The sequence below is a fragment of the Cervus canadensis genome, chromosome 30 (genome assembly GCF_019320065.1).
Source record: "Cervus canadensis isolate Bull #8, Minnesota chromosome 30, ASM1932006v1, whole genome shotgun sequence".
NCBI lineage: Eukaryota > Metazoa > Chordata > Mammalia > Artiodactyla > Cervidae > Cervus > Cervus canadensis.
This window is the reverse complement of record NC_057415.1, coordinates 16395700-16408299: the sequence shown is the minus strand read 5'-3', so window position 1 is coordinate 16408299 and position 12600 is coordinate 16395700. Positions and strand designations below refer to the sequence as shown.

General features: G+C 43.7%; 1 protein-coding gene across 16 annotated transcripts in view; it reads left to right on the top strand.

Annotated features, from left to right (window-relative positions):
* CDC14B (cell division cycle 14B) overlaps positions 1 to 10483 on the top strand; it is a 128295-nt gene extending 117812 nt beyond the window's left edge. For 7 of the 16 annotated variants that reach the window (XR_006266653.1, XM_043453418.1, XM_043453414.1 and 4 more), the window contains one exon: positions 1362 to 5034. Coding sequence is in view for 12 of the 16 variants with exons in the window: in XM_043453414.1 (XP_043309349.1) it covers positions 1362 to 1398 (37 nt within the window). In the remaining 4 variants the exon portion in view is untranslated. The other 9 variants (XM_043453408.1, XM_043453412.1, XM_043453409.1 and 6 more) reach the window with 4 other exon arrangements.
* Positions 10484 to 12600: the final 2117 nt, after the last annotated feature.

Here is a 12600-nt window from a genome sequence, read left to right as displayed (position 1 = left end):
TTGAGTGCATGTTTCTGTAAGCTTATGTTGTTTCTTTGGGTCTGTCTGTTGTTCATTTCCTTTTTAAAAGAAATCATAACTTCATTTGTTTTCTAAGCAAATGGTCATGTACAAGTGCCTTTTTTATTCTAAGTTGCATCATTGGGAACCATCACTTCCTGCTTATTTTTTGTGGCTAATTATATTTTGGAGGAAGATAAATACTCAGACTCTTTCCTCAGCCTCTGAAGCCATGAGTCTCTTCACAGGCCTTTCAGTTGGGAGTAGCTGCATTTCAGACTTTGGCTTTTTAAGTCTTCTCATTTGTGACGTTTGCCATCATCATACCTTTCAATGCTTCTTGTCTTTAGAGTCTCAGATCTCGGTATCTATTCCATCACCTCTGGGCTTTAATTTTTTGTTACTGCCATTATCTTTAAAAACTGTAACACTGTAGGAGCCCCAGAATGTTGTATCTAAATATTCTCTCCTGCTGGTTACCTCTGTTCTTTTAAATTATTAATCTTCCTTTGAAATTTCAGATATCTTCCCATTTGGCTTCCCAAACTGACCTGGACCTTTATACTCAGTACTCTCTTGGGGGTCTCGGAAAACTAAGTGATTGATTCAGATGAGCTGCTCTGATAGAACCTCATCATCATCTAAGTGAGGGTCACCTCCAGATGGGAATTGGTTTCTCTCTTTTCTTTTGCTTCAGTTGTCCTCTGAAAGTCGCTGTTTAGTTGAAAGTTACAGAGATCTCTTGGGGAAGGAAAGAAGGGAGGTAGGGTGAAGATCAACGTAGATCAGTCACCCACATACAGAAAGGGGTCGGTGGCTGTCCCCTTGCAGCTGTGCGGCGTGTGGAGCAAGGCGGGAGCAGGTGCGGGCTGCCGGCTGCACTCTGCTAAACTGGAAACGGCTGGCAGTGCCCCGGCTTTTTCTGTAACCAGATTCTGCCTTTGGAAATAATCAAGTAACACTTCTTTATCTTTTCGTTCTTTCCCACTTTTCCCACAGCCTGATTCCTCAGAGAGAAAGAAGGAAAAGGAATGCTTTGCAACAAATGCCCTTAATGGCATTATGGTACTCTCATTGCTCGGCTGCTTTTGCCCTCCCTTCTTTTTTTATTGTTGTTTATTGTTTTTTAATTTTTTGCAGAACTGAAACTTTTTCTGCTCTGCCTTTTCTCTCCTGTTTGTCTTTACTTTATGGTTGATATTGTACTGTCTTTTCCAAAGTATCTGTCATTAAAGAATTATACAAGTGTATACTTTTTAGCATGTCAATATTTTTATTATGTTGCCTTCCTTGTCTTTGATAACTGCGTATGGGACACTTAAAAGCCTTCATGGTAAAATCCTTTTTTTTTTCCCCTGTAGTCCCTCCATTTCAAGGACTAAAACAGTCTTGCGTTAAGTAAAAACCTGTGACCAGAACTGAAGGAAGACTCTAGGAACAGAAAACTACAACAGGACTTTAGCACAATTTATTTGGGAAAAAAAAAAAAAATTGCAAAAGCCTTAGCTGCTTTCCACCTAACAAGTTTATTCAATGAAGAAAATGTCCACTGGAATTTAAATAACTACATGAGCTTGGGTGCAAGTGAATGACTTGAAGAGGGCCCAACTCTCCTAGAGAAAAGTCTTGAACACAAAAAGCTGTTGTAAATTAGTCTCAGGTGTAAATATCAAAGCCCTCTGTTATCAGGAGAGCTGACTAGTCTGTGTGGTGCACGTATGTCCCTGTGATGGCAATCATTTTAGCTGCTGGCCTTCAGAAGAATTGAAGATCTGATGGAGGTTTTTTACTTATTTATTTGCTGTTCACCCTGTGTCAAAATTTATAAAGATAAAACAAGCATTACTGAAATGGTACTTTCTGTGATTTGATACTATTTGGTTTAATCATCTTCACTTTAATATTTGTAATACTGTTGTAATGTTAACTCTGTTAAGTACCCAAGCTGCTTGTCTTCCACCAAAGAGTGCTTTATTAACAAGAATCTGTGAAAACCGCATTTAAAGACTGTTGCATGTTGTAATACAAAGTGGTACTTTGGTAACCTAAACCTATCAAGAGAATGTTAGTAGTAGCTTTAGAAGACTCAGGAAGAGAGACTAGCTTCAGAGTTGGAAAATTGTTGTAAGTCATTCTTTTTTGTATCACTTTGAGTCTGAAGAATGTCAAGCCTGCCCACTATTTGGTTACCCAGTCATACAAACTAAAATCGTATTTCCAAGCAGGAAAAACCCCCACACTGTTGCTGTTTCCCCTGGAAACAGTGATCCCAAATAATAAGGACTTTTTTAAAAAATTACTTTGTTAGGGTCTTTCTCTGTAGCATTGTGAATTTTTGTTGTTGTTATGTTAATGGCCTCAGGCCTTTTGGTTTCAGTCATGGTTATTTGCATCTAGATTTCACTTATTTGTAAATAAGAAAATCACTGTTGCCTTTGGTTAGGGAATACAACTAATAACTCTTTGCAGAGTGCCTTCTCCCCTCAGTCCCACAGAAACACAACAGTCTGTAATGTAAAGCAATCACAAAACAATTTATTTGCTGCTAAAAAGAAACAGGGCCCCAAATAAAAGAATATTTATAATCACCTTGGTTACTTCCATAAGTGAATGATTTAGTTATTGTTAACCAGTGTTTGACTATCCTAGTTTCAAGAAAGAGGAGATATATTGAAAGGCAAAATGCCTTCACATTCTTTACAAGATGAATGCCTCAGGTCAGTAGGCAATGCCATTTTTAAAAAGCTGCCTTCTTAATGTAGTTACAAAGAATAATGAGTGGTTGGAATAAGCAGATTAAAGTCTGTTTAATGTAAAAAGTAATTAGAAGACTGTGGATCTCTTATGGTATTTACTGTCTTGGAGTAAATTATAAGTTTGCCTAGTTTTGAGGGGAGATGGAAGATGCCATTGTTTTGATCAAACAAGCAGCTCCTCCTCATCGGGCACCATGAGGTAGGACTATGCCAGCTTCTAAACATCAGGACCAGACCTCAGAAAAATGGTGGTTTTCTATCCCTGAAAGTTCATAAATACAAAGACCCACTTACCTGAGGGAAGACAGCTCTTGATGAAGCTTTGAGTGGGAAAAGAAACCTTCTGTTGGCTGTGTTGTTCTGGGAGATACTAAATATTCAAGCTGTGCCCAGGTATAAAACACTGAATTCTCAGGGCATCTCTTCTTCCCTTTATACCTTTAAAGGCCATTTCCTACATAACTGATCCCAGCAGTTATGAAAATCAAACTTCCATCTGAACTGTTCTTGCTGATCAGCAGAACAAGTAAATGCTGTCTCCCTCACAGTGAATAAGCCATCTGATGTTTTGGCCAAGAGTGAAAAATTGGGGCTTCAATGTACTTTTTGTTTTGCAAATCGCCTTTTTGTGTGGCTGCTCAAGTTTTCCAGCTAGAGTTGCTATCACTGTGGTTCTTTCTAAAAATCCTTGTTTTTGACAGGCTCACTGAAAGTAGTCATAGCAAACTAGTGATTTGTTAAGAAACATTCCTTGGAACACACAACTTGGGATAGTGCTTCAGATGGATTGTATAGCACATTGTTAAGGGGATATTGAGAATCTAGGAAGTCTCTGGGTCTGACTGATGGAAAGTTCTTCCTGCTGTGAATAAAAGACTCTTCCTCCTGTCCCCAAACTGAAACTTCAGCACACCCAAGAATCTTCTCAGAATCTCATTTTTAATTTGTTGTATAAGATCTTGGTATGGAATATGAAATAGGGCATGTCAGATATGGAGAGATTTCTTTAACTTGAAAGCCTTAAACAGCTTTGAAAATATACTAAGAGACTTTCCATCAAGATAAAAATTAGAAATGAGTATTTTTAGGTGCCCCTGAAGCTTTCTGGGGACTCAAATCATCAGCAGTCAGGGACAATCCAAAAGAAGAGTGTCTGCCAAACTGGGTACCTAGATGTGTGAATGGACTTCCATTTTGTAATGCTAAAGAAAAAGTAGAAATCCCTCTAACCTGTGAATGAAGAGGGATGGATCCTGAGCAGTGCCTCAGTAAAACAAGTAGCCTTACTTGTCAAAATGTAGCTGCATCTAAGTGGCACACTGCTCTTCTGGTCTCCAGAATTTTTCTGTTCTAAACTTGTTTCTCTTAGCCTGTCCCCCACCCGCTTGCTTCCCTGCCCTCTTCCGCCTCTCACAGGGGTGATTTCTACCTCCTGGGCCCAGACAAGATCTAAAAGAGTTCCCAAGTGTTCTCATGAGGCAATGTGTCTGCCCTTGGAGTGTGAGATGCTTCGGTGAGCTGTTCGGACCATCAGGCATTCTGGGCCACGTTATGCAAAGAGCTCTGGGAGCCTCTCCTTTGCTTGACAAATGAGCATTGCACGCCTTTGATGTTTGTCAGAAAGTAGCATAGCTGCTTCTCTTCATACATTTTTTTTAAACTAGCAATTGCATTTTGGGAAGCAAAGGCAACTTTAAAAGTCTATTTTAATTCTGTAATAGTTTTCTCCCCTCGAAACTGTCCTGTGAGGCTAGCTGCTGCTCTTCCTTTTCTCTTACATCTGAGTATTCTCCATGTCCCTAAGTGGAAATACTACAGATGTGTTTAATCGACTGGACAGTTCACCTATACTGTGTAGGAAATTACCTCCTTAATTGCCCAGTAGAATTAACTGTCAGCAGATATGTTCATCTGATTATATTACTGCAGTTTTATATCAATGATTTACAGACTTTTATCTAACCTGCACTCATGTATAGATTATTAAAAGTTTTAAAATGTAACTGATTAATCAATATTTGATCAATCATTGTCTTGATTTTTTTAAGTAAAATGTATATTTCTAATCATATTTTATAAAGCTGAGAGAACTGGTTGAATGAATGTTTATTTTCCTGAAGGTATTTTTAAGATAAAGCTTCATAATGGCCTGTAAACTTTGCATATCTATGTAGTTTGATACATATTGTCAATTTGTGTATTGTAACTGGTTTTATACAAAATGTTGAATAATGGAAGTTGTATAATTATAATCATATAATTAAAAGTATTAACCAAAGAGCCTTTTGAATTTTTTGCTCACTTATCATTCTGAATCATGGTAAGCTGTGGTTAAAGTGTAAAGTAGATATAACCCTCTGCAGTATTAGTTTGCTAGCATGTGGTCTGGGTGGCTTAACAGAAATTTATTTTGTTACACTTCTAGAGGTTAGAGATCCCAAGATCAGAGCGTTGTTGGCTGGGTTGGTTTCTCTTCCTCTCTTCTGATGCCTCTCTCTCTGCCCGCCAATCTCTGTCTGTCCTCCATTTCTTATCATATGAATCAGGTTGGGTTAGGGTCTATCTTAATGGCCTTGTTCTAACTTCATTACCTCTTTAAAGGCACTATCCCCAGATACAGTTCCATTCTGAGGTATTGGTGGAAGGACTTTGACTTAAGAATTTGGGGGGTATACTGTTTAGTCTGTGATATCTTCCTCAGGATAAGACAGTAAGCAAGTGAGGGGGCTCCTGATATGAACTCATTCTACAGATACCCACTAACCAGCTCAGGCATGTAAAGGTTTGACCCTTCTGAAAACTGCTAAGGAAAAGACACATGTGAGTCAGACCCTTGGAGTCTCGTGGGTCATACACTGTAGCCCCTTCATTTTACCTGCCAAGGTCTGGATTAAAGTGCTAAGTAAAGGCAGGACCAGTGCTGGAGCACTTCGTATCCTGGTGTATAACCAAGGCCGCCATCCACAGCTAATCACCTGCCTTCCCTCTTGGTCTCTTGTAGGGCAGAATCCTGAAAAACCTAATTGCCTACACCATCATGCAAAGGTTATGTCTAGGATGTAGGAACCTGTCCTGCTAAGGGGGCTGTCCAGTTCCCTCAGAACTTAGCTTTGATTTGTGCTAGGATATGAGTTTTCAAAGTGTAAAGTCAAGGGACTGGTCTGTTCATCCAAACTCCTACATACCACTGCCCTCAAAGAGCAGTTTGTAGGCTTTGCCGCGTCTGCCTGCTCCTCCATGGTTTACCCTGAGTTGTGTGCCCTCCTGCTGACCCACGGGAGCTCAGGTGGCATTGGCCAAGCAGCTCAAGATATGTGAGCGTGAAGGGGGCAGGCTTGGCAGTCAGGCTCTGAGGCTTGGCTCTGGATGAAACTAGAGGACGTGCCTGTTTCTCGTGCGAGCAGCCGTGTCTTCCAGGGCTGTGCAGTGTGAGCAGCCAGCCTCTGAGATCCTAGTGCTGCAGATTCTTGCTTTCTTTCTCTGTCCGGTTTTCATTTACCACATGGACAATTCACTAAACACCTCTACTTTTTTCCATAAATAAAATGGGAATAAGAGAATTTTCACCTTAACAATTATAATGAGAATTAAGTGGGATAATAAATGGGACGTGCTGCAAATGGCATTTTCACCTAGCTTTCAGTAAGTTAATTTTTATTGTTGTTCAGTCACTCAGTCATGTCTGACTCTTTGTGACCCCATTGAGTACAGCACGCCTGGCCTCCTTCACCATCTCCCAGAGCTTACTCAAACTCATGTCCATTGAGTTGGTGATGCCATCCAACAATCTCGTCCTCTGTTGTCCCCTTCTATTCCTGCCTTCAGCCTTTCCCAGCATCAGGGTCTTTTCTAATGAGTCAGCTCTTCACATCAGATGGCCAAAGTATTGGAACTTCAGCTTAAGCATCAGTCCTTCCATTGAATATTCAGGATTGCTTTTCTTTAGGATTCAATAAGTTAATTTTTATACATTTAAGGTACTTTTCTCTTAATTAGGTAAAGACCGGTTTTTGATAGCAGATGATCATCTCTCAGTCTCTGCTATTTTTGGTCCCTGCAGCATAATTCCATACAAGTATAATGGTAAATTTTTAAAGAGGCCAGACAATTTGACTTCTGAAGGGAGAAATTGACACACTGAAACTCTCTTTTGAGAGTGATCAAGGCAGAGTGCTGAAATGATTTAGTAGAGAAGGCCCCTTCATGTTGAAATAGCAAGTTGATACAGAAAGGGGCAGTCAGCAATGTGCGTTCTAAAATGAGCTTTATTTTATTTATTTATTCTGTGGATCCTTTATCTGCCCCCTGGCTCTTACTTTGTTCATCCATAAAACTGGACCAGTAAGTGCGTGGTGTTTGGATTAAAAGAGACCAAAGTACGTGATTGTGCCTTAGTATGAGGTCTGGTGCCAGTGTGGAGCATAATACCCACCATTGCTTTCTTTTCCTCCACTTTTGGGTCTTAAGTGCAGCTGGAGGTACATTGAGAGGCAGTGTAGTGGAGGAAGTCTCCAAAAACTTCTCTGTAGTATGCAGTGACTTAAGTAATCATCCTCTCCCCATTGTTGAGCTTGCAGGCAGTTCCCATCATTTTACTGTTTCATCACTGCATGAATATTCTCATATGTAAATTCTTCCTGGGTGGTGCTGCCTATTTCCTTAGGTTAAATTCTTTTAAAAGGCATTTCTAGGTCAGGGACATGCAGAATCTTAAAGCTTTTGATGTACACTGCATCGAAAAGCAGTTTGGTTAATAATAGTTCAGAGCGTGAATTATGGACCCAGACTGGGTGTAAACCTTTGCTCTGCCGCTTATTAGCTGTGTGATTTGGGCCAAAATGACAATATCTAATAAGGTTGTTTGAGGATTTAATATTTGTTAATTACTTAGAACGAGCACCTGGTACATACTAAGAGCCATATATATTATGTTTAATTAAAAAATTAAAATATATGGTTGTATGAGGATTTAACATTTGTTCATTACTTAGAACAAGCACCTGGTACATACTGAGAGCCGTGTATATTATGTTTAATTAAAAAATTAGGATGTTGGCTTAATGCTTTTCAGAAGAACCATCACACGTACAGTCCTGTACTCCTTCTGCACCACGTTGGCAGCTGCTGTTGTGAGACTGCTGAGCTAGCGGGCTAACAGGTCATCACTGACCCCAGAGCCATGGGTTGCAGTCACCATCCCTCCCTGCTACACATAGTCCAGTCTTTGAGCTGCCCCATTATTCAGATTTGGGGCATTTTGTCTTCTAAGTGGTTAGCATCGTACACTCCTTTATTGTGTATAGTCTCACCATCTTCTCACTTACTGGAGGAGCATATGGCCTCTGGGAAACCCTTTCAGATTCCTCTCAATAGATGACCCCAGCTCCCTCAATGGGAAGCCTGGCCCCATCCACGTGGAGTGGAAATCCCTCCACCCTGCCCCTGAAGCACATCTGGTCTCTGCCTTGTCTCAACTGTGTCTCATTTCTTTGCTAGCAAGTCTGCATGGCTTTGACATGCTTCTGGATGACGGGTGCTCTATCCACACTGAGATGCCCAGGTAAGGAGGCCTCCTGCAGGGCGGGACCCTGGCTGCGGCCCCTCTGATTCTTATGTCATCGGTTTAAATGAGGAGAGGCTTTGGGTGGGGATAGGAAGAAAGGGGGAGGTAGCAGGGTTTGTGCATTGTTTTATTTTGAGAAAGACTGGTTCTCAGGGTGGGTTTGCTTCTCCATGTAAAACAAGATGACTTTTCAGGCAGACAATTCTTCCTTGTGTAGAACTCCAGAGAATGCATCCAGTCTGGCATTCCTTGCAAACCTCCCCCACCTGCCCCTCCTACTAAATGCCAGTGGTGTTCCCACCCATTGGGTTACCCAACCCCCGCCCCCGCCTCTCCCAATGCGCATTTTCAGCCACTTTCAGGAGGCAGTCTCTCCCCTAGTTGGGAACTGCTGAGTAGGTTCAAATACAGCTTTACTGGGCGATGTCACGGAAACAGCAGTAGTAGACTGTGAAGTGAAAATTGTGCTCACCTTGTTTAACTCTGGTCCAAGCCCCAGCTGGCAGAGGAAGGGCACGAAGGGAAGCTTTCATTAATATAGGAGGCAGCGGGGGCTGACCCAGAGAACAAGGTTCATTCTCATGAAAGTGGGGGACTCGGACTCCCGGCCGGCCTTCCTGCCTGGCCCTGGCATATCAGTATAGCAGCCACAGGGAGGTTGCCCATCCTGTGTTCTCCGTCCCTAAGCGTGAGGGGTCTGTTGTGACACAGGAGTGCCCTAGGCAGACCAGTGATTGGCATATCCTCAAGTAGCAGTTGAGTATTCATTCAGCTTTGGCAGACAGGAGTGGGGACGGGGACATGATGACTGGTGGCCACCCTAGCTCACTCCTGCCTTTCAGAGTGTTTCTGTCTGGCCAGCCCCATATTTGTCCACCTTTAAACAGCGTGAAACTTGGGGTCTTTTCTCCAGCCTGCAAATTAAACCAGTCCCTGTAGTATCCAGTAACCCCCTAAGACAGGTTCTGGTATTATAAATACAACTCCGTCTCTCTCCCCCCTTTTCTAGTGATGGTTGGATGTCCCGGGCTGTGACCTTTCTAGACCGACTTTTAATCTGGCTCGGGATCCGCAGGGACTAGATCTCCAGAGGTCTCCCCTGGACAGACAGCGCTTACCATTGGAAATTTTCTCAAGATGCAATTTAAACCTGTTTCCTCAGGCCCATGCCTCAGCCTCGTAGCATAGGAGTTTTTGCCTCATTTCTTCCCGTGGGTATTGAGATCTCAGCCCAAAGCCAGAGCTGGGACTTCCTGTAGGCTACCTGGATGGCTGGGTTGGGAGCAGGACCAGGCTGGCACCCCCTCTGTGGTAGTGGTGCAATTCCAAGTGGATAGCATTCTTTGAGCTTTCTTACATTAGACTCCTTGTTGACTATATGATGGGAGCGTCCTCCGTCTCCCTCAAACACAAGATTTTGAAGACTTCGTAGACAAGCCCTCCATGGCATCACTGGCTGAGCATCATCCAACTGCAGGGGTGCTGGTCACACAGGTGCACTTGAAGGGTACCGCCTAGACGTGTGCCCTGAAGAAGCCTGTTCTCCAGTCGTTCCAAGCCCTGTTCTGGGCCTTCAGGATCCTCGGTGACAATCCCTAAAGGAGGTCTTCCCACCCTAGTCACAGGACCCTGGCTTTCCATGTTCTTTGCTGGGCCACCTGGCCTCTGAATTTCTCCTGCTTCTTTTCTCCCCAGCATCCTACCCCTCTCACTGAATGTTTCTTTGGCCGCCCCGCTCATTTTCACTCTCACTTTCCCTTCTCACCAAAACACTCTCCTTCTGATCATTTTGCACTGCCAAGAATGTAGGACTTACCTCAGGCATATTGTCTTCCTCTCGGTTGCTCTAATGCTGCTCTCCTATCTTAGGGGGTGGGTGAAGTGCAGACCAGAGCCACCAGCACATCTATGCCGGTGGTTCATCAGGTGAGTGAGGTCCCCTGGGGCTGGGTTGTGTACACCCCTGACTGGAGCTATCCTTAGTGCCTCTGGCAGGGTGGCTATTCTGGAGAAAATACTCTTCCTGTTTTTCGAGAACTCTCAGAAACCCCTGAGGGACTTACGTGTAAGTTCAGTTCAGTTGCTCAGTCATGTCCGACTCTTTGTGACCCCATGGACGGCAGCACACCAGGCTTCCCTGCCCTTCACCTTCTCTGGGAGCCTGCTCAAACTCATGTCCATCAAGTCGGTGATGCCATCCAACCATCTCATACTCTGTCATCCCCTTCTCCTTTAGCCTTTTATCTTTCCCACCATCAGGGTCTTTTCCAGTGAGTTACTTCTTCATATCAGGTGGCCAAAGTATTGGAATTTCAGCTTCAGCACCAGTCCCTCCAACGAATATTTAAGACTGACTTCCTTTAGGATGGACTGGTTGGATCTCCTTGCAGTCCAAGGGACTCTCAAGAGTCTTCTCCACCACCACAGTTCAAAAGCATCAATTCTTTGACACTCAGCCTTCTTTATGGTCCAACTCTCATATCCATACATAACTACTGGAAAAAAACCATAGCTTTGACTATACAGAGCTTTGTTGGCAAAGTAATGGCTCTGCTTTTTAATATGCCAAGTTTGTCATAGCTTTTCTTCCAAGGAGTCTTTTATTTTCGTGGCTGCAGTCACCATCTGCAGTGACTTTGGAGCCCAAGAAAATAAAGTCTGTCACTGTTTCCACTGTTTCCCCATCTATTTGCCATGAAGTGATGGGACCAGATGCCATGATCTTAGTTTTCTGAATGTGGAGTTTTAAGCTAGCTTTCTCACTCTCCTCTTTCACTTTCATCAAGAGGCTCTTTAGTTCTTCTTCACTTTCTGCCATAAGGGGGGTGTCATCTGCATATCTGAGGTTATTGATATTTCTCCCTGCAATCTTGATTCCAGCTTGTGCTTCATCCAGCCCAGCATTTCTCGTGATGTACTCTGCATATAGGTTAAATAAGCAGGGTGACAGTATACAGCCTTGACATACTCCTTTTCCAATTTGAAACCAGTCCATTGTTCCATGTTTGGTTCTAACTCTTGCTTCTTGACCTAAATACAGGTTTCTCAGGAGGCAGGTCAGGCGGCCTGGTATTCCCATCTCTTTAAGAATTTCCACAGTTTGTTGTGATCCTCACAATCAAAGGCTTTAGCTTAGTCAATGAAGCAGATGTTTTTCTGGAATTCTCTTGCTTTTCCTATGATCCAGTGGATGTTGGCAGTTTGATCTCTGGTTCCCCTGCCTTCTCTGAATCCAGCTTGAACATCTGGATGTTCTCAGTTCATGTACTGTTGAAGCCTGGCTTGGAGAATTTTGAGCGTTACTTTGCTAGCGTGTGAGATGAGTGCAATTGTGTGGTGGTTTGAGCATTCTTTGGCATTGCCTTTCTTCGGGATTGGAATGAGAGCTGGCCTTTTCCTATGTGTAAGTTGATGCCACTCTATTCTCATGATAGGTGTTCCCCAACGACGCTCCCAAGTCAGCCTTCTGAAATGGGGCCACATTTTTGCAAAGAAACAAGGCAGTTGGTGCTCTCCCCACACTATGGGGCCAGTTTCACGTGTGGTGAAGCTGTGATAGTTTAGAGAGCATTTGTGGTTTGGTTGGGGAAAGTCCTACTGCCCTGGGTCCTGGGAAACCTACGACCAAGGAAAAGGCTCTCCCAGAGCAACAGGAGATGGGCAGAGGTGGCCTGGGCCAGCAGAGGCTCCTGGAGCACTTAGGACTTTAGGCTCCATGAGGCCTCTGGAAGAGCCACACTTCTGCCCCTGTCTCCGCCAGCACCATGCCAGCAGCCCTGAACCTAGTCTGGTGCCCTCCCAAGACTTGCCCTCACCACCTGTGCAGGAGACCTATTAAAGCTTTCTACATGCGTGCTAAGTTGCTTCGGTTATGTCCAACCCTTTGCGACCCTATGGACTATAGCCCGCCAGACTCTTCTGTTCATGGGATTCTCCAGGCAAGAATACTGGAGTGGGTTGCCATGCCCTCCTCCAGGGGATCTTCCCGACTCAGGGCTGGAGCCCACGTCTCTTACGTCTCCTGCGCTGGCAGACGGGTTCTTTACCCCTAGCCCCACCTGGGAAGCCCCAGAGCTTTCTCAGAGCACTTCAGATGCTTTTAGGAGAATGTGTCACAGTGCGGCATTGCCCTGGGCACACCTCACCCCAGGGAGAGCTAAGCACAGCGCATACCCCATGTGGTCCTCTGGTTCCCACAGAGGCACATGTATCTTCTGGCCTTTCCTGACCCGCTCAGCAGCTTTGCCCAAGGGACTAGTAACATGAACTGGAAATTTCAGG